The following is a 26146-nucleotide window of genomic DNA, read 5'->3' on the forward strand; positions in this document are numbered from 1 at the left end:
ACATTCATCCTCAAGCAACCTATGTACAGCTTGTGCTCATCCATGGAGCCTGTCAACTTCAAAACTGTCATGCCGTCTCTCTCAGGCGCACAATCTTTTCTTCTTTCTGTATTTCAATATCTCCTTCCTCCCTTTCAGTTCATCGTGTGCTACGTCCACTGTCACTATTCTTTTCCTGCACATTCCGTCATCTTTTTGGCTCTTTGACTCTTCTTTGACTCTTCCATTTTCCCTTTTTCTTTCATTCTATATGAGTTCAGGGAAATTGTTTGAACGACTCCGAGTGGCGGCCATCAAGAGCCATTCGGCTTGTCATTTGCCTGTGTGTTGTAGAGGTTCTTTTTCACTATTAAGCTGCAGTGTGTATGTGGCTACAGCTTGGGCATTAATAATCCCTTTGTGTAATTTTTGATCAGACCCAGTAGCCATAGCTGTTACGCTGCCATATGAATGCTGTGAGGCAAGAGAAGATGGGGAAATGATGCAAAAAGGGGTGTCAGAGAATCAGGAGGGTATGTAAAAGCAAAAGATAAAAAGATGGGATGGGATGGGCAAGGGGCCAATAGGAGCTGGAGGGAGCCCATAAATAATAGGAAATGACACCAAACAAAAAAGATCTTAAGTACCCCGCTGTCTCAAAAGCCACATGGGTTGCTGACTAAAAAATATTAAACATGAATTTTTAATTCAGACATTTATTCTGTTGTAATCAAGCATCGGACAATCCACAGGGATTCTTTACTGTAAGAACTGTAGCCCTGTAAAAAATACTTTGTCCTTTGTAGTTTTTGCAGCACGTTCCCTGGGTGTTCTGGGAAAACGGCACCTTTGAAATATTTAGAAATGAAGCCTTTTAAGAGAGATGTACAGTACTTCAGCCTCAATGGTCTGTAGGGAACGACATGATGATTTGGAGTGTATGTGGCATTGCCTGTTCACACTGTCCCTCTGTGAAAGTGCTATTTGACTGGCATGTGTGTGTGTGTTTATGTGTGTGTGCGTGTGTGTGTGTGTGTGTGTGTCGGGGGGGGGGCTGTGTATATGTTTGTGTGGTTGAGACTACTACGTACGTATTAGGTGGAATGTCTGGTGACAGAAATCCTCACTACATAATTTGTTATTGACTGTCACTCAGTAGGACCTTCACAGCCATCACAACCAATTAATGTCTTATCATATAGCCAAGAAGTGGGTAGAAATGTCTCTATGTGGGTTGATTTCAAGGACAACATTGATATGAGCAGAGTAATCTAACAAAGCAGCTCATTATGGTAACTAACCAAAAACACTGATGTAATAAGAGACATGTTAACTGGAGTTAAATAGGATGTGGACAAAAGAGGATTCTATTCCAAAGATAATAAAAGGCAGCGAGGATGTAAATGCTGTTATATGTCATGTGGGTATCCACCTTCCCCAATCACTGCATATTAGTGTTCATCTTCCTCTCCTCTTAAAGTACTGCATAACACAGGTTTAATAAATAATGACTTCCACTGTTGTGGATGTATTATAGTTAAAAGTTCAACTCAGTTAGACTGAATTAGTCCATATTGGTGTTACACACTGCATGCAAAGCTCATGGTCAAATTGAACTCCTCACAATTCATTTTGTTGTTGAAAAACCTCAACATTCAGTGAATCTTCAATATTGCTTCAAATCTGAATGTTTAACAAAATAAATTAATCATTACGGGAAGTCTGGGCTGTACAATAATTGAGAATTAAATACGATTTTCCAAATTAATTTCTTACTTTAATTTATTCTTAGCTTTTAGAGTAAGTGATACAACACAGTGACCACTATAGAAGCACTTCTATTCAGTAATTGCCATGAGGTTTCAGTCCATGGACTGAAGTTACTAGTTACCAGATCTGGTTACAAATTTGAACTTTCGCTGAAACAGCAACCACAGCCTCCTAAATGCTGCTTAAAGAGGTGTATTGTCTTTGTTAAGGTCAAGATTTGCAAATTGTTTAGGCCTTTGCAGGCTTAGCCAAGCAGTGGAGTGCTGAGATATATGTGATGAAACATTTTCCTGCATAAAGTTCATGGCCCCACCAAATGCTGCAGACTTCTCCCCACATCACTGCTTGAGGAAAGTATCTTCAGAATAATGGCATAAGGTCCCTGAATTGATTTTCAGTCTATCTCCACCCTGGAAAGGTCCAAGTACTTCATCACAAAAGATAAAAGTCCATACCAGTAGCACTCCTCCATCCTGCTGGGGCCCAACTCAAATTGGTGTCTTGTGTTCATTAGTAATCCAGCATTAGCCCATCCATCTGCTCCATCAAGAGTCACTCTCTTTCCATCTGGCCATAAAAACTTTTTAAAAGCTTCCTTCTGTCTGTCTTGACCCAGTTTTGTACTTATAGACAGACTAACTGTATAGTTCTCTCAACAATGAAGAATAATGGGTTTCCATGTCCTGTTTTTCTAACTTTGCTGATAAGTTGCAAGAAAATGTTTTCTTGTCTAGTACTCATGTTAAGATTGATGTCTAAAAGATATCTTCAAATGTTTTCCTATATCAGTTAAACCTGTTTTTGACTCACCTCTACTGAGATCATAAACCTGCCCATTGCTTGGTAATCATACACACCTAATTATGAAAGGGTCATCACTTAACACCACACCCACATCCACATTAAACAAAAACATTTTAACTGAAACTGATTGCACCCAATATGTTTTCAGCATTATGTAGCTTGCAGCTGGAAAGTGAGCATATAGAAGGAATATATGGTCTGAATTCTCACTCGTCTAATAATGGTGCACACAGTGTAGGTTTCCTTCAGCTAGACATTCATTTTGAAAAAGCAGTGTAGCGACTTTGATGTGGTTTTATTAAAGAGCTGTGCCTTATTCTTTTTGATGTGGGCTGGGTTTTTTTTTAAATACAACATTCTGTATATTATTGCACACTAAGAAATAAGTTCACTAAATTTTCTGTATTGATTAAAACACCAACTTTACTAGTTAACTTTTGTTCCATTTAAGCCCAACTTTATAGTAAGAAATTATCTATTTTTGGTGTCCGTGATGCCCGTTGTTGTGCAGAGGTACAGAATATGCACCTCCAACACCAACATTACATGTTTTGTCTATTCTAGCTCATCAATGTGAAAGAAAACAGTTTTAAAGAATACTTTTTCCTTTATACCTTATGAATTTGACAGCATTTATGATGCATTTAATAATGCAAATAGTGCACTAAAGAACACAAAGTTCAGTCTGACAGAAGTTTGTCCGTCTGTGATGTTAAATGTGGTTACTTTGCTATCACAGATGACGATCATACATTGTACAGCTAGACAAGTGTAATGGAAAATTAATTCTTATATGCATTGTATTGAGTGTTACTGTGTTTGACCTGCAAATGACCGAGCTGCAAGGTACCACTCTGCCCTGTTTTTCTTAAATTCCTCTTTACAATGGTGGGCTTTAAGGGGGACAGGGTTAGGCTGGTATTTACGACTGTGTCTGGGTAACCTCAACTGATGTTTAGGGAGGAAAGATAGAAGAACAATCGGCTATACCCAAAGACAGATGACGTGATAAGCGGGCAATATAATTGTGTGTTTTTGCCTCAGTGGTCAGAGCAACTCTGTATTCTGTACTGTGTTGTTCTCTCTCGCAAGATATTATTATTAAAGCCTCTTATCTCCTCAGAAGAAAATAACTGACTCTGTACGTTACTAAATTTCCACTACAATAAGTCTGACAATGGCTGATAAAAAGCTTCGGTTTCTGCAGACAGTGTCAGTGTGACTGCTGTTTCAACCCAAACGTATCAGAGGAACACATAAATGATGCAGAATATGCTGGGGAGACAGCATATTGCTAAGAATCATATTTACCTCGGTTACTCAAGCAAAATCAGCATGCAATGTTGTCCTGTTTTGCATAGATGTGACTGACTGGTCAGTACAAAGGCTCAGTGTAATGATGTGATTGTTTTATAGTGTGTTGACACATGAATCTGTTATGATTCAAAAATTCAATTAAAAATCTGATTCAGAATGCAGTAAAGATTTTATTGGATTCATCTCACACATGCAATAAATTCCTAAAAACCCTTTATTTATGCACTCTAGTTGAGAGCAACATCTTGTTTTCTTATCCAAGAGACACGTGAAAGATTGTTATAACTGCAGACTCTGTTGCTGACATAAGAGAAGTGATGTTTTATTTCTCTTAATTAATCCCGTGAGAGTGTAAATCCACCTGGACTGTTCAAGAAACTACTATGGCTGGCTAGTTAATAAATCCCTTGTATCTGTATTGTGTTGAGCTGGGCTGGGATGAATGGTGGAATGATAGCCAGGCCATGCTTATGCAAGATATACATTGATAACGGTGCTGCCTACCGTAGATGCCTCATAAACTAGTGGTTTCAAAGCGGCTAGTGTTAAAAAATGACCTGCAGGACATGTACGACTATGAGCTAATAAACATACGCAAATTAATATGGTAAATGCAGTCATCAATGTTCTTCACTTTCACGCCTGTTGCATTGTCAGTACAGTGATGTGCTGGCAAAACAGCTCCACAAAACAAGAGAAAGTAACATGAACAGGTAAGAAAATAATTACATGGCAAACAAACTTCACAGCTGGAGATATACTCTATACTGGATGCTTTGCTCATTGGCACATTGGCATTTGTTAGTTGGCGACAAATGAGAATGACAAGAATCTTCTTACACCCTCCTCACCGATTCTGCTCGAGCTTCAGTGATTTTGCAGTCGTGCACAGCCCCACTGCTGCTCAGCTTTGCCCTCCAGCATTAAGCCTTTCAACCAACCCCCACTGTTGATCCCGCAGAGCTGTTTGCAATCAGGTAGATCTATTAAGAACATGGCCCACCGGCTTTGCAGTTTCTCACCATGTCGTACATGCTTTATTTCCAGCCATTTCTGTTTGCAAATCTCAAGACTTCAAGGGTATAGCTGTAAATCCTCCTAAGGTATAAGATCTGACATTTATCTATGTACTTCAAGCTCTGTACAATTTCAGCAATCATCCAAACCGTTTTCAATTTCAGTATGTATTTGCAGAAAATTTTAGAAGATGAATATCCACGACAGCAATTCATTTTCCATGCCCGTGACATTAGTGCATCACGAATAAATGAAATGTTTAGGAAATCTAAGCAAGTCACTGAAAAACGAGTCATAACAAGAGCTTTCAGAGGGCAAAAGCTTTGAAAGTGGCTTTAAAAACAACAGCCGTCCCGGGTTAACAATCACTGTGTGAACCTAAAGAGCAGTAAAATGGATGGTAGAGGCAGTAATATACGAGCACATATACAAGTAGTGGAAAGAGAATATCGCACCGGTGGCAGACTATTTCGTCACAGTGACACAGATAATTTTGAAATATGTACCTTGTCCTTTAACTTTCTCACAAGAGATAGAGAGGTACTCCATATTTCACACTCACACGCACACACACACAAACACACATATATATATATTCATACACACAATCTTCCTTTTTTTAAATTAAGATGACAAGATTGAAAGAAGAAAAAGGCTGGTGTGTTTTTGTTTTGTCCTTCAGGAAACTGATTTACAACATTGACAGATGCATGTCATGCAGTGCTTGTGTGTGTGTTTTGTAGGCATCCTTCCATGATCCTCAATCTAGGCAAGGAAATGTTTTTGTTTGAAGAAAAATGAACCAAATACCAGTAATACACTTACCCTCACTAACAATATCCAGGGAACACATTTTTTTTAAGTCCTTTGTTTATACTGTATGCTTCTCCTCTCTGTGTGTTCAGATAACTCAATGCCTACACAAAGAGACTTATCCGTACCATTACAGATCTTAAGAATATAACTCTTACGGAATATCCAAAAACACATCTAATCTCTGTTATGATTTTTCTCTTTGCCACTCAGCAAGCATCCCTAACCCTTAATTAATCTTACGGATGTACTTGTACCATTTAAAAGACCTAAAATAAAAGTAAAACTGTCTTTCTTGTCTGTCGTTGATCGTCATGTCAGAGACAAGGCCGAGAAGAGTCCTGCATACCTTCTTGACATTTTGAATTATTAAGATAGACTATCAGAGTGTTTGCTCTTGTTTCGGTAGCAATATTGAACTGGAAAATCAGTGAAAAATCTTTCTTTTCTGGGTTCACAGCAAGTTAGCTTACTTACACTTTTTATCATTTGAGCGAAAGAAAGTGTTGTTTTCTTGAACATTTGACTCATGACCACATAGAAAAACTCTCATTGTATCCATTTTAAGACATTTAATTTATTTATTTATTTCATCTATTAAGTCAAGAGGAGTAATGCAACCCAAAACTGCAGCCATCACGTGTCCTCGTAGTCTTGATTTAAAGTCTATCTAATCTAATCTAAGAATTAACATCTGGTTATTTATTTATTTTATCTATTAAGTCAAGAGGAGTAATGCAACCCAAAACTGCAGCCATCGTGTGTCCTCGTAGTCTTGATTTAAAGTCTATTTAATCTAATCTAATCTGGTTATGTATTATATAGAATGTATTTAAAAATTCTGAGAATTCAGACACACAATTTGTTTTCAAATCATCCCCAATTAGCTGTTAAGGTGCAAAAGCTATGTTTCCATTTAAATGTTGAAAGGTTAATTGGTTTGTAAGCAATTTGTCTACTCTCATCAGAAAAGCTTCTACTACCTATTCAATCACGCTTTTTCTTTGCTGGATTCTACAATTGCACAATACATTGCCTACCCAGTTCAACCTACACCATATTCACTTTGTTTAATCATTTTTATGGTTTAGAGAAGGTTGAATTCACTTGAGGTGAGTTTGATCTATGTTGTTGTGATGTGAAAAAGAGATGGGATTCAGACAAATGTACTGTGGTTGAATAGAGAATGTGTATAAAATGTTGTCTGTTCCTCTTTTTTTGTTGTTTTCATGGCAGATTTAGCTAATTGGTCTTCTATTTCTTAACACTAGACAAATGACATCACAGGACAAACGTTAAAAAACAACATATAAGCAACAGTTTTATTTATCCGATCAACATTTAAACCGGACATAGTGGAATGGAGCAGCAGCGAAGTTCAGAGTTTTCAGTGGTGTTATTAACAGGCAATTATTTTCTGTGGTTTGCGTTTTAACAACATGGGGAGCACACAACAAGATTGTGCCTAAAAGAATTGCCAGTCAAGTATATGTCTTTCAGTTTGGTGTATGGTCTGAGTTCTCATGCTCTTTACTGTATGCTCTTTCATACCATAATAACATGCTCCAAGGGTTATTGAGTACTACAGATCTAAAGAGAGGCAGACTTTGAGGAAGAGAGGGGTGGAGTGGAGTGGGTCACTCCAAGCCCTAAAATGCTTCTCTTAAACAGAGGTGTAAATTAATGGATGACAAAGAAGTGGTTGTAGGGTCTTTCTGCATTATTTTGGCCAAAGCATGTCACAAACATTTCCTTAACACCTCAGGAAATTGTGTCAGCTTGTAAAAAAAAGGACACCCCGTGTATCACTTAACACAGCCTACAGGCGAGTTTTACACACCTTTTAGAGATTACGCTGATTCACATAAGAATGATTATGTGTTCCTTTCCAGATGTTTCGCTTGAGGGAATAAAATAATAAGAAAAAATGTGACAAGTCATGCTAATTGTGTTAATTATATCTTCAAAAAAAATTAAGATCGTACCCTTCAATAAAGGCACACACCCAATTTAAAACTTTGTGGACTAAGCTGTGGATGTAAATAAATATTGCCTATGGCCTTTATTTGAGGAAATACCTCACTTACATTTTTAACTATGTGTTTGCAATTTATTAAGATGTTGCTGATGGAAGTTTTAAGTTCATGCTATGAACTTAATTGTGTTTTACTGGATAACATTCATTCACAACTGAAATGAATGAAACAATGCTATTTAAAATGGTTCATTATCCGGAGTTAAAACTGTAATCGCTGTCATGTTTGTATAAGTCGCTCCTGTACAACTAAAGTCTTTTTTTGTGGTATTGAGTTTTATTTCACAACATTTTCAATCATGAAAAATAATGAGTAAAATTTAGTTTAATTTCACTTTGCAAAGGATCTGAGGTGTCTGGTTCCTTGGGTGTGTGGCTGTGCTAATTGTGTGTATTGTTTTGATCAAATGGGTCATGTTTTCAAAATTGTGCTCAAGCAGTTGAAAAAATAATAATGGGTTATGACCTGTCAACACACTTCACTCTCTGCTACAGGATGACAGCTAATTACAGCTATGTCAGAAGGCCGTATCAGCTGAAAATGCCGGTGTACTTTTAACATCTTAATATGTATTCCTTTCATATCTAACATTTATTAGTTTCTAAGATTTCATAAAAATACTTTGGGGTCTGGGGCTGTAAGCTCACATGTCTTACATTCGTGCATTTACAAATTCTTTTGAAAGGATTCAAGTTCTTAAATCTACACTTGATTCCCACGCGATCCAACTCCAAAATATGCTTTCTCTGTCTAGTTCAGCCCCATTAAATATCAAATTGTTAGTTTAATTTTAGAAGTTTTAGAAATGGAGAAAGGCCACGTCATGATTCATTTTATCAAAACGGGTCACATGGCCTGTCTCCACTTTGTGGGTTTCTGTGCAATGGAGATCATGAGTTGTTATTGACAAGAAGAGAGGCCTTGTGGGTATTAACATTACAGACTTTGTATTGTATGCTTTGTATGCTTTGTATTTTATTTTTTAATTATTTAGGTATGTAATGCTAAAATAAAGTCTGTGTTGTGATGTTACTTTTCCTACATTTCATAATTTGCCTATAAAGTGTCACCCCAACCACTTGTGAAAAAAATCATTGATTCTGGTTATTACTGATTTTACAGTTCTCCCACCTTCCTGTAGCAGCAGCAGAGGGGATCAGCTTTTATTTCTCAGGGTCCCTCTGTGGCTCTATCCTCCTCTGTCAAACCTGAAAAAAGGGGGTTATCCAGTGCAATAGAGAGATGAGACTCTTGCTGTAAGAAACAGCTCAATACTTCTAATGATCCCTTGACTGAGTCATGTCGGTGAGCATTTCTAGTTGAAGAGTGTGTATACATTGACCAAGGGTCTAAGATATAATCTATCAGGCATGATAAGGCTTTCTTTGACCAGAAGTGTCAAGAGGGTATCAGTCAAATAGTGCTTTGGCTTCAGCACAAAGGTAACAAAGCTGCAGGCTTATCTTAGTTTTGGCTGTGATCTAAAATCTTCTCCTTTCCTTTATCAACTTTTGACTACACAGCTTAATTACAAATGGTTGGAAAGTCTAATTTCCCTCTCCACCAATTTTGTCTAACCAGGTTTAACAATGTTTCACTGTCAGTTGTTCTTCTCTGAGGAAATAATGTCACAGTTAGTATAGCCGTTTGTATAGCAAGCCACAATAAATAAAAAGGACATTCAATTGATGGATCTATTGTTAATGGATTAGAAGTAAAATCTGCACCTCAGGCACAGTTGCTGTTGAATTCAGCCAGCTTGCAATGTAATGTTCTGTTTTGTGTCACTTTGTGTGGCGAGCCTCAGGTGTGGTTGAACACAGCAGTGATTTAGCACTTCTCTGGCAGCCAGGTGTTCATTTCACTAACAATAGAGCTGTAACGTCATTGTGCTGTGGGCCAGCTCCATCCTCTCATCACAAATTAGAGAGCAGGGCCTCAGTCACTACCTCACGTCTGAGTCTGACTTGTAAATGGTCTTTTTATTTAAGGCATCCTCTTTGTCTTGCTAATCAAAGATGCCTCTTGTTTAAAATGCAGGTGAATGAAATGAAGGATGGGAAAATGGAGAGGAGAGATGGATTGGAGAGCAGAGAGGTTAAGGCATACAGTGAAAGGGTTCGTGTTTAATTCATGGATTCAGTTTTGATTAGTAGTTTGAAGCAGCTGCGGTTTTGGACATGTTATCTTCTTTTTGTTTTTTCCTCCTGTATCAGCGCAATGCAGGATATCCATTAAAAATTAGCTTTGATGGATTGCATGGCAGCAAATTAATATTCCTGAAAAGATCGGTGTCTCATTCAGTAGTCAGGAGCAGCTCTATTTGTCAAACACTTCTACCTATTTGCTCCTCTTTATGCTAATGACACCACGAGGGGATGATAATATCTCTATAAAGGCAAGGATGATTTAAAATATACAGAGGCTCCGAATGGCTCAGAATTCATTCATAGGAACTATGTACATTTCCCAAAGTTAGATTGTGCTAACCTTTCGCAGCTAGATTCTCCAGAGGTGATTCAGGGTTGTTCGGGTAGAACTTAATAGCTGATAGAACTTGAAGGAGATCTTGTGCCAGCCCATTTTTGTTTCCATAATAAGGATTGACTTTGAAGAATGTGTAAGTCAGGGCTCAAAGGTAAATCTCTAATCTGATATTGACCAGCTAATGGTGTGGTGATATTCCCTACTGCCACAAGTTAGCACAGTTTTATTGCTGACAGAGCATCTTTTAAGAGTAGGAACTGAGATCAATTGAATTCTGACTGAAGTACTGAAACTCAGTGTAACTTTGTGGAAGTAGTTTGAATTTTCGTTGGTAACTGAGGTATATATTAAAAGTATAGTTTGATATTTTGAGATTCTTTGAAGTAAATTTAGTCTATTCCTTGACTGATTTGCAAAGATTAAAAGATTGTTAGATGATAGCACTTATGGTACTTCCATGGTCTTTTAGTAAGTGCAAGTCCACAGCAAGAAAATCAGTCATCCAGCATAGCACTGGGGCTGAGGGCAGCTCTAATAGTTATTTCACATGTTATAGCTTGGTTGATTGGTTGATACTACCTTTGTATACAGTATAAAATATAAAATTTACTTTCACTGGTTTAATAGTCTCACTTTAATGGTGGCTGTCTCAATCCCTTAAACTATCAGAGTGGTGTCTGCACGTCCTCGTCAAAGTGTATTTTTTTTAAGACCTGTAAAGACTGCAAATGACTACCAAATCAAGTATCAGCATTTAATGTGGTGTATCTGCACAGATATCTATCCTTATCCTGTATATAACAACTTTGTGCAGTGATCAGTTACTCCTCTAAATTGGCTTACCTTTCAAATGAGCCGTAGTCTTTCTTTGTAATACAGTCTCTTTTCAAAGGTGAGTCCATTTATTGGTGATTTATCATCAGCACAGCCAAAGGAAAATAGTTTGCCTTTAGTCATTTGAAGTTATGAGACTCTTGACTTCAGTTTTCTTATTCATTGAAACAATGATGGAGATCTTTGAAATCTAGAAATGTATTATTATTTTTTTGTCTTGGCTGGAAATGTACAATCTAGCTGTAACTTGCACATTGCATATATGGTGTGGGCTTTTTTTTGTGTGGAAAAAGTCAACAGCTACACCCTGTCTCGAAGCATAGAGCATAAAATGTGTGAACATTCACAATTATGAATGAGATGCCCATGGTTGACCTTGAAAAGCTCTTTTAGAGGAAATTACAAGATTTTTCCATTTTAAATGTGTGCATTGGTGTGAATTCAGCCATTAAAAGGAAATGCCAGGCAGCAGAATTACCTTGGAAACACCTTTCTTGCTACATCCAATCTGGTTTGATACAAAGCTTTAAAAATTCATTTGGACTGAATCACACAGTGAACTTTCAGGAGGACAGGAAAGAAAACAGGCATTTTAGTTAAAAAGCAGAAAAGCAAAGCATGGTAATCATTTGCTTTATTATGTTTCCATCTTTCATAACATTGCTAAACAGATAGAAGTCACATCCACCAAATTGGTTATTGATCAGCAATCAATAGCCTGTCTTTGTGTGACTGTGATGCCTGGGAGTATACAGCATGCTGCATCACTGCTCTGACCCCAGCTACACATCACAACTCGGCCACTCCGGTCGTCAAAGGCTTGTCATTTAGCAGTGCCTACACCACACCACGCTCAAGACAATCCAAACTATTTTCATGTTTCGTTCCACGATGGTGGAATGACCTACCATGTCTATCTTCAAGAAACTCTTGAAGACCCAGCTCTCCAGAGAGCATCTCCTATCCTAGAACTTACCCTGTACTTCCCTTTATGCCTGCACTCTATCTCTACACTGTCACCCGTGTCACCTCTGACAGAGTCTGACTAGTGGTTTCCTTCTGTGTAGCTTATTGTTAGCTTTGATGTCAGCTGTAGTGTTATATCCTCATTTATAAGTCGCTTTGGATAAAAGCGTCTGCTAAATGCATAAACATAAACAACACTGATCAAGCCACTCTCTGAACTGAGAGCATGAATACATTAATAACATGTCTGTGTGAATGTATCATAAAATACTGCAATCAGCAACTTGTACATCAGAAATGACCCTCCTCATCAACCTGGTATCACGTTTCATTAGGAGCGACGTAAGGTGTTTCATACTTGACAGAAGGAAAGACAGCTTGACATTCATAACTTGACTTTGATTGCGTGTTGTTTGATGAAGATATACACTAGGGGGAGACAAAGACCCTTCATTGATATATAGCCAATCTAGACCATAGATTACATGATTAATGAGCTCAGGTACTGTTTTGTCATGTCAAAATGAACATAGCAACAACTGTTTCAGTCTTACTTTTACCTTTGACAAGTAACTTCCAACAAGCAGATGGAAAAGAAGAGGTGGAGTGCTGCATGTACAGTCTGCCTTATAATTTGTATACTAAACAAAATCTGTAGAGATCCTCTTTGCGATTCACTCTATATATCTGTTTGCCAGTACAATAACATCCAAATTGATCGTGTTTATGGTAACGTTCATAAATAACTGATGTGACTTAAAATGCTTATCTAAGCAATGAGGCAATTGGGGACTGGTGGTTTAATTTGAACATACTTTAGCGGAATGTGGGCCGCTTTACTGGGTTGTATCCTGAGGGAGGCACATTGTAACAATAGCACGAAAAAGACACAGGAAGGCATGGAGAAGGGGAGAAGTGGAGGGGGAAGGTTACAGAATTACACTTCCATAGTGTATCTCAAAGCCATAATGCCAAATTGTTGGATAGTTTATGGGATGTGTTGGGCAATCAATAACCAATTTCTGAGAACTTGATTGATGGATGAAGGGCACATGGTTACATTACCTGTTTACCATTCAGATAATACACCTGACATCTGTGGTTAGTGTCTGCTTCTCTGGTCTGTCATCCCTTGCTTGTAACTTTAAGAGCAAAACACACTCGGTTACTGGTGCTGTCTTCATATTTTGGGCATTTGTAAGTTATAACAAATGAGTCTCAACTATCACATGGTGATTTCATTGCCAGGCAATCTGCGTCGCTACAGGCATGCCTTGGTTGCTATAACAACAGCAGCTGCTATATCTGTCACTGCTGTGGGTCACGGCTACCTAAAAGAGCAACGTACATCACATCCCTCTCTAACTCCCCTTCTCTGCGCTTTACCTATTGCTGTCTTTCTTTGCCTTCCACAGACTTTCTGGCCTTGCATATCAAATGCAGCTCTGATACCACATAAGAAAAAGAAGGGGAAAAAAAGCCCACTACACAACACTGAGCTTGAGCTCAGTGAAGACCGACAATTAACAGAGAGAGACTTGACTTCAAGCAGAAACAAATTGAAAGCGGTTCCGGTCGCTGCTTTTTTCAGTGTTAACGAGAGCTGGAAATACCAGGGGTGCTTATTGTGATGATTTAAGGTCAGCTCCATTCCTTTCAACAATACCACAGTCACATAAGATAAGAAGAACATGAAAAGAAACTGCAGAGTCAGCACTGCATTTTTCTGTTCACATCCTTGCAGAGTAAAAGTTAAAAACTGGAGTTCATTTTTTTGTGCGCCATCAACTTATTGGCATTTGAACAATGACACGGTAGTAATTTGTTCTGAAAACAAATAAAGCTACTACTCAGACTCTGGAATGCATTGTATTTAATAGTAGCTCACTCACACATGAGACATTACATATCTAACAGACTAAGAATCTCATGATATGATTTAAGATTTTTCAGATTTTTAACATTTCTACAGTGTTGCACTGTAGAATGAGGCACACATCTAGTCTCAATAGCAATGCTATGGTATAACTTCAGCAACAGTTAAAGCTTCAAGAATACATTTTAGAGCAATTGCATGCCAACTTGACCACTTTATGTACTTTGACATCAAAGCTGAGCATGGATTCAAAATTTACGCAGAAAAGAGTAAAGACCTCCAGACGAATTCAGATAAATAGAAATAGGATTATTTGATAGAATAGCATCTGCATATTTGCAGTCCATTGTGAAGTCATCAATGCATACAGAAAAGGTAAATACAAGAGATAAATGCACATCCATACAGTATAAAAGCTTTCCAATCCAGTTTTCTTAAAAAAGACCTTTGGCAAATACAAACAAAACACACCATGGTCTGTAAAAAGGTAGTAAAATAAACTGAGCAAGTACTACAGTATACAAGTTGACAATAGTCAGATACAGTATATGATTATAGAGATAATAGAAATCACAGAGGTGATACTAACTATTAGGAAAATGTTATTAAGTCTACACAACTGCAAATATAGCATTACTATTATTCATCAGATAATAGTAAGTGCAGGATACCAACATTTTTGCTCTTTAAGCTACTGTATTTCTTAAAGCACTTAATTTGCCTGGCACAAAGGTGAATAAAGGGAGGAAAAGGAGAAGAATCGAGCACTTGGACATTTTTAACTGGCTCTTCACGAGACACAGTCAACACACAAGGGAGGTCGGTGGGAAGGATTCACATGGCTGTCTGAGAGTAATGGTGCCTTCACAGTGGCATAGATGAGATGATGTCATCTTTGCCTGTTGTCGACACATGGAAATAACTTCCCATTGTGACAGGTTAGTACCTAAGGAGAGAAGAGAATGTGTTTCCCCTCATTCATCAGAAAAATGTCAAATGTCAAACAAAATATACATTTTAGATAATTCTTTACATAAACAGATCATGAACACGCAGATGTCATATGTCTTAGTTTACTTTTTCCATCTTGTTTCTTTAACTCTCTTCATAATGCTGATCAGTGCAAGATGAACTTACCTTTAAATGAAGCACATTTAAAAAAAGAAAACGTGCATATCGTTTCACCTTTCTTAGTTGAACTTGCATGGTATACTACCAGTCCTAATGAATTACATTCTAATGAAAATTTGAAACTTGGAATAAAGAGAGATTGGATGGAAAAAAGATTTGTTTTTCCAAAAATGGCAAGAATGAAAACCCTTTTAAGGGAGGTGTGCGTGATGAGACATAGAGGAAGTTGAAGCAACAGGACTCCACTACAGTTATGAATAATAAAGGTACAAACAATGAGTTGAAAAGGGGGATGATTCCACTGTTTATGTTCAGACTGAGAATCACATGTAAAATACCGTGAAAACCGCTTTCATTCGGTAACGGGAGCAGCTGGATTGTCTTTCTGTTCAGAGGGGATGGCTAGATAGTTTGTCCTGTGGGCAGACGGGTAGAAAAACAGAGGAGTGTCTGAAACCTACTGTTATGCCGCTGTCCCAGAAGATACATCATAGATGACTACATTTTTCTTCATTTTGGAAACATGAATCTTTTGCTCCTAACATTGGCCTTTATTTCACACATGTGCAACCTCACAGGGAGTTAAATTAATTAATTAATTCATTCATTCACTTTCCATATCCCCTCTATCCCATTCCAGCTGCCACTGGGTGAAAAGCATGTTATACCCTGGACAGCTTGCCATTCCATCACAGGGCCAATGCAGAGGCAAACAAGACAGACAAGCATGCACACATGGAGTTAATTTCAAAATATAGAAATCCCTCCATGTGAGCAGTAGTGCGACACTTCTCACAGAGAAGATCTGATACCCTTATTTAGTTATTCAATTTAGTAAACCTCTTGAAAACACACACCACTAAACATGACTTTATGTTCAATACAACAGTAGAATAAGTTTGTAGATGAAACCTGATTAGTATTATCTGTACTTAGTTTTATATTTTCTTATTCTATCCCGCTGATAGAGTAGCAGTTTTTCAAAGATTGCCTTGTCAGACTTTTTTTTACTTCATTTACTGCTGTCGCTTCCTGACTTCATCTTCATTTACAAGACATACATGACCTGAACCACTAACGTAACTCACTAAATCGAGACATATTTATGACATCTTGCTGTTTATTAATTGTTTATTAATGACATGATCGCAAACCATTAACTTTTTCAAATGCTGGGGCCGATGAAACTTATAGTGTCACACGCATTCAATGATACTTCACTTAAAGCGCTCTCTTGATCTGGTCATGGATCACCAAACTAACTAAATGCTAAGGAGAAGATTATTTCTGCAGTCAGCCGCTCCTCTATGGCTTTAATGGACCAACTAATTGTTGCATCATAGGACAAAAATGTTTCTAAGGCAATTTCTCCAACCGTGCTTAATTGATTTACATGCTTTCATTTCAGGATTCAAATATATATTTTTAGAGGAATGCTTATTATTAGTTTCCGAAGCCCTGGCAACTACAAATGGTTTGATTTGAAGAATTGAATAACTGAACAACAAATAAATAAATAAATAAATAAATAAAATAGCAAAAACTAATCAAAATCCTCTCATTTGCATAAATAACTACTCATCCATCCAAAGTCAGTGATTAATTTCCTGATAAAACAGCTGTTTCATCTATGTTAATTAACCTCAGTGGTCTTTGAAGCAATTCAATGCTTTAGCTGTGTGGGTTGAATTTTATGCTGTACTCTTAACTTTTGCTTTATTGTTTGGTAAATAAATCAAAGTTAGTCAAAGTTAGAGTGATTAATTAGCACACTTTCAATAAATCCCAGTTAGTTGCTGGTGTAGAATTTAGTTTGGGGAGAAGAAAGTTCTCCAAAACGCTTACCACAATACACAATTCTTTATCCATGAATTAAGGGATCATCAGGCCATAAAAGATCTGTAAAATAAAGACTTGTCAAATAAAATGTTACTCTTTGTTCCTGCATTAGCAGCAACAACAAAAATAAACCCTTTACCATTGCATTTTACTGTATTACTCTATTGTAAACAGAGGTGGTGCATACAAACTCTGTAATACTCGGGCTCTGTGTCTCTGAAGAAGCTGGATTTGGAATCACAATTAATAATTGTTTGGAAAATAACACCAGTGAATCAGCACAACTGCTGTGCATTATCTGCTACACTTCTTTTCAGAGCAAGAAGTCTCTGTATAAAAGCTGTCAACATGGATCCACCGGCTTAGTCAACACTGTGAAAATCCGATGGGAGCTGACTATAAAGGTGAGTTTGAGTCTTTTACAGTGCTGACAGGGTGATGTAAAAGTCAGCTTCTGATGGAGCCGAAAATCCATCTTGAATGTAAAAACGTTTTTTAGAAAAAAGACCAGTCAGCAGAGCTTAGAATTATTCAGGTCTGTCAGACTGTGTTAGTAAAAATACAGATTAAAGTTTCAGGAGTGTTAAAAACCTATGCGGGGTAGAGTCAATTACTACTATCTCTGACTGTTTGGGTGCCCTTTTCTGTCTGTCCTGCTTTTTCCCTTACTGCTTCCTAAATGTCTTTGCTGATATGGCTGAGATTTTAAATGAGTATTATGTAATAACCTGAAATTCACGCATCTCCAGGTATACTTAAAGTTATTCAAGGACACACAATCTCTGTTAGCGAATAAGATCCCACTGCCTTGATGGGTTTGTGTAAGTTCTGAGCATGTCACAACAGGAAATACACTGTTTCAGTTTGTTGTCCACTTGCATCTATGCCCATGCGTGTGTATGTGTGGATCTGCATACGTAGCTCTGTGAGACTCACGCTGTGTCCTGCGCCTGCTCATCAGACTTGGAGATCTTCCTGTAGCAGTAGACCATTTCCAACAGTAGCCACAAGGTCAAAAACACCAGCAGCAAATACATCATGATCTCAGAGTAGATCGCTGCAGTCTCCTTAGTAGCTGTGGAGCACAAGCAACATACAGGCACATGTTTTATTCAGTATGCATTCATTCTGTGAAATTTTATGAATAGAAAAGAGCAAGAGTGACTCTTTCGTAAGTTTATAGAAGTATGCTAAGCTTATTCAACACTGACGATGCACAGTCTAGTGTCAGTCATTGTGAATGTGTCCATAATATAGTGCAGAACTTGTCTAAAAATTATAATCCAACTCACCATTGTTGTGGCTGAGTTGGACTTCACATGATCATCTATCATGTAAGATGTTTATCATATAATTATGTCTAATAATTGCATGCATTTTTGTTTTTTTTATATATTTTCCATATTGAATAAAATAATAGAGCATTTACAATAGTGCGTTCATTCTCCGTCCAACATTTTTTCAGGGCAACTGTAAAACTGACATGTTTACCAGTTTTAGACTTTCCGGGAAAATGCAGAGAACATTCGGGAGTGGACAACATTACATGAAGTAGTTTTGTTCGTGTATTTGCTGGCCAACAGCAGAGGATGTAAATGTGTTCTGATGGTGACATTTAAAACTGTATAAAAAGCCTGGACATGAGATTGTTTTCTCAAATGCCTGCAGCAACTCGGCTTGCTGGAGCAGCATTCTTTTTATAGTTGTGTATCGTTTAATGAACAGATTTAATAAAGAAAATCAGACTTAGCTTCCTCTGTCAAGATACAACTACGGCAAGTACAGTTGCACCATCATTACTATGCAGCCGGACAATTTGTAAAAGTAAAGTCATGTGTCTTGATGACAATAACATTTAAAATGCATTTTTATAAAAAGAGTTTCACATACATACTATGTTACATACAGAGTAATATGATCATACTTGTGCTGTAATGGTACTGAAGCCTAAAGAGTTAAGAGTGCCCTGCAGACATCTGTCATGGCTGTGTTCAGCTAACAGCAAATTCAGTAGGAACGTGCTCATGATATCACAATAACTCCACAGGGTACCCTTAAGTTTTTAAAAAAGATGAAAGTAAAACGTCACAGTGGCTCTTTCTGTGTAAACTGATTTTAGCCCTTTCACGCATAAACGTCAATCCTGTGGACAACTATTCAAAAGTGATTTTCTGGGATATGAACGGATTGGATGCTATTATTGCACATTACCCACATTAGTGGACATGTGCTGTTATCCCACACACTGTCATGGCTTGTCATTTTTTCACATGATTATGAAAAAATAAAAGCTAAAAATCATCAGGACTCAGAAGAATGTTGCACAGTTCTTTGATCATTTATACATGAAAGGGTTTGCCTTAGATCTTTTTTGTCACGTCTGTTTTAAAACAATTGTCGTCTGCCCATTTGAACACAAGAACAGTTTCCACTCACTGTGGTCACTCCTCTCTTTTGGCATGAAGAAGAATATTAAACATACTCTCAGTGGAAGTGACGGAGGACAATAGCCCAAGACTTTGCCTCATGTAAAATATTTTTAATTTTTGACATCACAACTAATGCTCCTTTGTCTGGCGGTGGTCTGGTGGGAGATTAGTAACACAAAGTCCAGACTATTACCCATCATTTACAGTACAATGGAAACACACTATAATCTCTTAATAGTCAACTTGAGCATGAAAAAGGATTACAATATGCAAAATCTGTTTCAGTATGTCGTTTTATGGGCATTTGGCAATTGTCTGACAAAATTTGAATAAATCCTTTTAAATGTGTTTAATTTTTGAGCCAATGTGAACCAATGTGTCTGTGAATGTGTACCTAATTCCAGAAAGCCAGCTGGCCAGACAGCTGACAGGATTTTCTGATTTGACTCTGCAGTCCCTGCAAGTAGAGGCTGTTAGTGCAATATAATCCCTTAGAAGGGAAAGCACATATGTGTTGACCATGAGCTGTTCCATTCTGCCTCCATGGACTACATTACCAGAATATGATGCCCATGTATAATGACCACTACAATCAAGGCTTTCTGAAATTTGATGCCACAGTTGTATGAGATATGAAGGTGGTGTTTAATTTGAGTACAAAGAAAAAAAAAACATTGCATACTTTTGAAAAGGTGCACTTAGGAAGAAAATCACATCCAATTTGCATTCTTACAAACAAAACACTTTGATACCACAAACCTATCCTTATATGCCTCTTATTATCACCTTTAGCATGAGCAAGCATAGAACATGTAAAGTTAAAGAAATGGGGAGGATTAAGTCCAAATATACATGTTGATTTGTATATTCGATCAAGGTGGAAAATGACGCATTCAGCAAGCCAAGCATTCAGGAAGCAGAATACATTACCCCTTTTAATAGATAGCAAAGTAGCTGGTTTGAATTAACGCCTTCACTGACAACAGAAGAAAGCTTTGATGGACAATAAAGGCAGACAAAACAAAACATGATTATTCCTCTGAAATCAGTAGAGTCACAGCAGAGAGTGAGAAAGAGGTGTTAGTGGCAGACTGCCTTCACACTGATGTATCACTTAGCAAAAGTAACCAGTTGGAATTATAATTAAAAAAGCCACTTATCATGGTCTGATAAACGCGTTATGTAATATCAGATGAAGGGGATGCACAACACAAAGAGAAGACTCAGAGGTCAGTACAGCACACAGTGTTTCTCTAAGTGTTAAAATGTGTTGAAGAGAAATTATCAGTTATGCTGTCCTGCTTCTACAAAGCACAGTCTGTATTCTCAAAGCCTTCTGAGAATACTGGTTTATGCAAATCAGCTCTGCTAACACTGTAAAGCACACAGAGATAAAAGTTACTGTACACAGAGTGATGTAAGGTTGATAGCTAACCATTTACAATTTAATGTTACAGCACTGATATGAAAACCAAGCATTTTGCTAACCCTGTGAAATAGAGTCAAACTTCTTAGAAAAAACATGGAAGAACCTTACATACCTTTCTCTTTCACAATCAGTGAGATATTCTTCATGACGGTGAACGAGGGGGTGAAGAAGCCAAATTCAAATTCACGAAGAACATAGCACTCATAGAGACCACTGTCATTATAGGTGACATTAAGGATCATAATGGACACATCTTGCAAATCTTGGCTCCCATTCCAGGCCAGACGGCCCTTAAATGGTCCATCCACATCAACTGGACTGGCATTTTCATATTGGTATATCTAGGGGAAAGGAACAAACATGCAGACAGCTGTAAAAAAAAAAAAAGTATCCACACTATTATGAATAGAGAGAAAAAGGGGTATGTCTACAATACTGTTGCAGAAACTTACATGAGTTTTGTTTTCTTTTGCTGCTGCCATGTAGTACCAATCCACACGTGTCTTTGCTTTGACCTCCTCCCTCTTCATACAAGAGATGCAGGTCAGCTTCATGGACTTCCCCAGGACTGCTTCCGTCTCCGACGGCACATCGACACATACCGGCCTGCTCAGCTGGACTAGAGGTGATGTTACATAGAGATGTTCGACAGATTTACCACTACAACAAAGTCTTATTTTCAAATTCAAAGTCATCCCCACCCAACGTTTTTGGCTTTTTAAAAAATTGTTTATCCATGTGCATGTTTCACCTTCACATAGAGGGGTGATGCACATTGAGAAATGTGAAGGATGTCTTCTGTTGCTAAAGGGGGAATATTTCTCTATGCTCATCATAACTGAACATAAGACCTGTCAGCACAAGATGATTTTGAGACACAGAAACAAGTCATATTAGCAGTAATACAAGTACCATGTGGAAGATGAAAACCACCAAACATTAAGAATGTAAGTTCCATTGAAGTTCATGATATACTTGTACACTTTTAAGGTGATATATATATATGTGTGTGTATATATATATATATATATATATATATATATATATACAGAGAGATAGAGATATTCATAGCCATTGTATTTTTCAGAGGAAGCTCATATATTTTCATTCTACTTTTTCATATTTTCACAATCTATTTGTGTCAGGCTCAAATTATCAATCAAATCTGTGTGTCCTAAAATATATTCAAATGTTCACTGTTATGTATTCATGCCACAGCAGTTTTTCTATTTAGTTTTTGAGAGAGCTCTTTAATACTTGTCACAGAACCCAATGATTCCGGAGCACAAATGCTTACAGATGCAGAAATAATTCATTATACAAATTCAAAGTGTCCCTTAGAGCTGACATAGGCTGCCACAGTCAGTGACATAATTTTCAGTCCTCTTTCAAATCTTGTTAGAATAAAATCTTGCACGGTGCACTGATGACCACAATTTTCAACTGGAGCAAAAAACTCCTGAGCCAGTCTTTATTGTTTAGGTTGTCAGCTTTTGTACTCTGAATTTACAATAAATCCAAAACTTAGCCAGATGCAAAACTCAGTGTGCTCTAAAAAGTATGTGAACGTGAATTCAATTATAGATCTTTGTGAGCACTCAAGAGACTCGAATCACTGTATTGCTGGCAAACCCAAGGTCATCTGGACCAGCACACACAAATCATGGCCTCTGTCAGTTAATATTTCCAAGCAGTGGGAGGACTAAATGAGAGGAAATAGTTTAGAAACTGTAGTTAGTACTGGAAAGGGACAGCTAAGTGCTCTGGGTGAGGTGATGTAAGAATTGGTTGAAATAGAATTCTACTGAAGGTACAAGAATAATGAAAGGGGGATGGGAGGTGAGTATTAAAGAAGATAAATTTAGAGGAATGGAGCAGGAAGTCATTTGTCTTCAATATGTGTGACCATTGCAGCGTTTGGCCCTGTGCTCTTATATAACTGAAGCCCCCCAGGGCAGACAGTGACAACATCGATTCTCTTTTTTTTTTTTTCCTTTTTCTTTCTTTTTTCTATGTGAGTTCAAACGCCTTCGTGAGGCGAGGAAAATGAATCAGCGAGACAGAAAAGGGGAGTCAGGGAGGAAACAAGAGAAAGCTTAACATCGGTTCCCTCTGTTCACTCGACCTGTTTATTAGCGTTAATGCTGACACTACTGAGTAGAGCTCCAGACGTCAGTGGAACTGCTCTGGAACTGGATGTTGAATTCACAGCCAATCGGATGGTTCATGGCCCGTGAATAATCGCATCGTTGTAAAACAAGCAATGTTCACAATAAAACAGGGGAAGCATCTTGAAGCGTTATACTTACCAACGAAAATCAGAAGTACTAAAGTTTCCAGATGAACTCTGCACAGAGTTATCATATTCAGCTCTTTCAGGAGCTGCTGGAGGACAGGGTCTCTTTCACTTCCGCTTTTTCTCAAGTTGTCTTGGCACGAGATCTTAGACGGAGTTGTTGAAATGACTTCAGGACTACGGACAGCGCCTCTCCTCGGCTGTTAAGATCGAAGGTAACTTCCTCTCTTCTAATCAAAATGCCTGCCAAAAGACCCGATTTGGAGTGACAAGATGCTTAACAGAGTTGTTGGAGCACGGCTGATATTTTTATGTTCTTATCTTTGTACTGTAGTCTCCCAAAACCCTGAGTTCGCAATTCATCGTCTAGAATGAACTAATTTCATCATCTCCTGCATCTGGAAATAAAGTCCGTGATAAGCGACAACTACACGACTGATGCAACAGTTCCCGCGCCCACAACTCCTGTCATTCCGTCCGGATCCATCCAGAAACAGATTTTTCTTTTTCTTTTCTTTTTCTTTGTAGCGAAGAGGAGGAACCTGTAGATTCTCAGAAGCCGATTTACCTACTTACAGTTGCGAGATCTGGAGTCCTGCTCACACTCAACCGCAAAAAAAACGAGAACAGTTCTCACATTTCACCTCTCAAAGAATAACACCATTGATTGCTTGGCGTCTCTTTCCACCATTAAGAATGACTGATGACATTTCCCAGCCGGAGCTCACTGCCTTTGTTTTTCAGCAGTCACTTAGCGCTGGCAGGAGCAGAGGGTTGGATACGCATGCGTGAGTGAGTCCCTCCTACAGTACAATGTGCATGACTACATTATTGCCAATTGGGTTCGGCCTAATTACTTCATCACGTATTCCTTTTTGTGTTTAGTTTTTATTTAACTGAGGGTGCTAAACAAGCCAAACACATAGGCCAAGAAGTGGCGTGCCGTCCTTCCCCCCCCCCATTCTATTAAAAAGAGTGAGGGGACAGTGTTTGTGTTACATAATCATGTTTAGCAGCTGCTGCTCATTTATTACACATGAGCACTTGCATTATTTTAACTTCCCAAGTATATCCTATGATAATGAGGGAGTTATGTAAAGAGGTCATATATGTTCAAGTGAAAATCATTGATGATTTGTTCAAATTTTTATTTACTACTCTAATTATAATGGTTTTATGTTTTGTGAATGATGCATTATGACTTGTTTAGGTCTCAAAACTCATAGTAACTGACTTCGGCGGGTGGGAGTCTTCCATCTTACTTGGTCCCACCTCCAGAAAACATCCACTATTTCTTGATCCTCTGGTGTGCAGTTTTAAAGGGTATGATCTTTGATGTGACATTTGGTTCATATTTGAGTTTACACTCTTGAGTTTCCAAGGCCAGGTTTTCTTTCAATCCCTGTGTTTATGTAATCTCGGGGATTAAAATGAAAAAATGAAGGCAAAGAAGAATCCAATTGAGTTATTTTGATCCACTGATCCAGGTAGAAAAAGATAGAAACCCCAGTCGAGTCCATCTCATGAATAATAATGAAGAAATCTGATATAATTGCTGATCAGTAAAAATTATATAATTTTTTTTAAGCTCTCAGGGAGGACTGTATCCCAGATTGTACAGACTTGATAATGTGATGAGGATGCAAGGATATACTTCTTTCTGTATTGTCTCAAACTATAGAGCTGCACTACATCCAATATGAATATCAACAGACATCCAATTACATAAGCAGATTGATGATATTCAGTTGGGATTTATTGTGGAGCATCAATTTAATCTATATTCACTAACTCTGACTTGAAAGTACTAGATTAACAAAAAACTCATATTTCATAGTATAGATTATATGCAAAATAATTAAAAAAAAAGTTCTATCAGATACTTTTCTGGACACAGTTTTACTAAGAAAACATAAATATTGTGTTGTTCTCATTTGTAAACTTTATTGCACAGCAAAGAAAATCAGGTTAAGATGAACCTAAAGCACAGGGCCTGTGATAAAGAAAGACGGTAATCTCACTGGAATATAGCAGTATTTAATCTTGCAGCCATTGTATCTGGAACAATGGAGGATTACTCTCAACAAGAATCTAGGGTTTAAGAATTTCTTTTGTTTTATATTCGGACAAATGAAAAAAACAATGACCTATGTTGTCCACATCCAAGTGATTACTCCTGAAGTTCATGTTATGTTAGAACTGCAAAGCACTGGTAATGTTCAGAAAGTCGGAAGGTTTCCGCACCAATGTTTTTGAGTCAGTGGTTTTTGCTTTTATAGAAAGAAGCAAAGAGGGAGCTGAGTGCACCCTTGTGTTGCTGTTCACATCAGTAGAAGTCTGGCACAATGAGGAGCAGGCTAAATATGGCAGGCCTGGCTGAACCACATCCTGCAGATAAGGAAACCATAGCAACAGTTAAGCAGTGCCATGGCGACAACAGGAAGCTTGCTTGGTGATGTTATACACACTCATTATTATTACAGGAAGCTTCAAACCCATTTCTGTTTCCTACCAGCATCCAGTGTGTTAGACTTATTGGTTATGAGAAATAAAGCATTTCAGATAAGGAGAATAAAAACATGTTTTCACAACTGTTGCCATGTTGTTGCATCTAACCACAAGCTGCAGCACCAAGGAAGGGCAGTTACAAATACATAATGAGTCAACAGTTTAGAGAAGGCAGGGAATAATTTAAGTGACTGAGTGCATAAAGTAGTGTTTAAGAGGGCATATGCGCTAATGTATGGACAATTATGTGTGTATGCATGTCTGTTCACAGTCCTCCTCGAGTGCATACAGCAAAGAGCAGCTTTCTAGGGATTTGGAAGGATTTCAAGATTATCACATGATTACAGCAGACAGCTATGGATCAAACAGGATGAACTTGGGATGTAAATCTCATGTGCAGCTTGCTAGAAAAAAACAACAACTCTTAATTGTGCAGCTTGGAGAGTTAGCAGTACTTCTCTCATCTCTCAAAACATATTTTATCCATATTCACTCTTGATCTGTGAGGTGTTGACAGTCACTGCATATTTTGTACGATGAGAGATGCATGCATTCCTTTTAAAAAAAATACCACAAGTCTTAGGAATTAAAGAGGGCTGCGTCTGCATGTATTTG

The 26146-nt window shown here is 37.8% G+C and overlaps 1 protein-coding gene across 4 annotated transcripts; it reads right to left on the bottom strand.

The window, feature by feature from the left end:
• Positions 1–13881: 13881 nt before the first annotated feature.
• Positions 13882–23791, bottom strand: scn3b (sodium channel, voltage-gated, type III, beta). 4 transcript variants are annotated; one of them, XM_072392473.1, is made up of 6 exons: positions 23037–23791; positions 21180–21346; positions 20840–21068; positions 17806–17944; positions 15369–15446; positions 13882–14845 (listed from the first exon to the last, which is right to left on the bottom strand). In XM_072392473.1, the coding sequence occupies exons 1-5, from the start codon at positions 23089–23091 to the stop codon at positions 15383–15385; spliced, it is 654 nt and encodes a 217-aa protein (XP_072248574.1). In that variant the 5' UTR covers positions 23092–23791; the 3' UTR covers positions 13882–14845; positions 15369–15382. The 4 variants fall into 4 exon arrangements, with proteins under 4 accessions (XP_072248574.1, XP_072248576.1, XP_072248575.1 ...); XM_072392475.1 differs by lacking the exon at positions 15369–15446 and adding an exon at positions 16876–16929; XM_072392474.1 differs by lacking the exon at positions 15369–15446 and adding an exon at positions 16876–16943.
• Positions 23792–26146: the final 2355 nt, after the last annotated feature.

This window comes from Leuresthes tenuis, unplaced genomic scaffold (genome assembly GCF_036924035.1).
Source record: "Leuresthes tenuis unplaced genomic scaffold, fLeuTen1.0.hap1 SCAF_9, whole genome shotgun sequence".
NCBI classification, from domain to species: domain Eukaryota; kingdom Metazoa; phylum Chordata; class Actinopteri; order Atheriniformes; family Atherinopsidae; genus Leuresthes; species Leuresthes tenuis.

Excerpts from the sequence above, each read along its gene's own strand:
- scn3b (XM_072392473.1), bottom strand. The coding sequence starts at position 23,091 with ATGATAACTCTGTGCAGAGTTCATCTGGAAACTTTAGTACTTCTGATT. Across the intron at positions 17,945-20,839 it reads ACTGATTGTGAAAGAGAAAG|CTACTAAGGAGACTGCAGCG; the intron begins GTATGTAAGGTT and ends TGTGCTCCACAG. Across the intron at positions 15,447-17,805 it reads GAGCAGGCGCAGGACACAGC|GACAAACTATCTAGCCATCC; the intron begins GTGAGTCTCACA and ends GTCTGCCCACAG.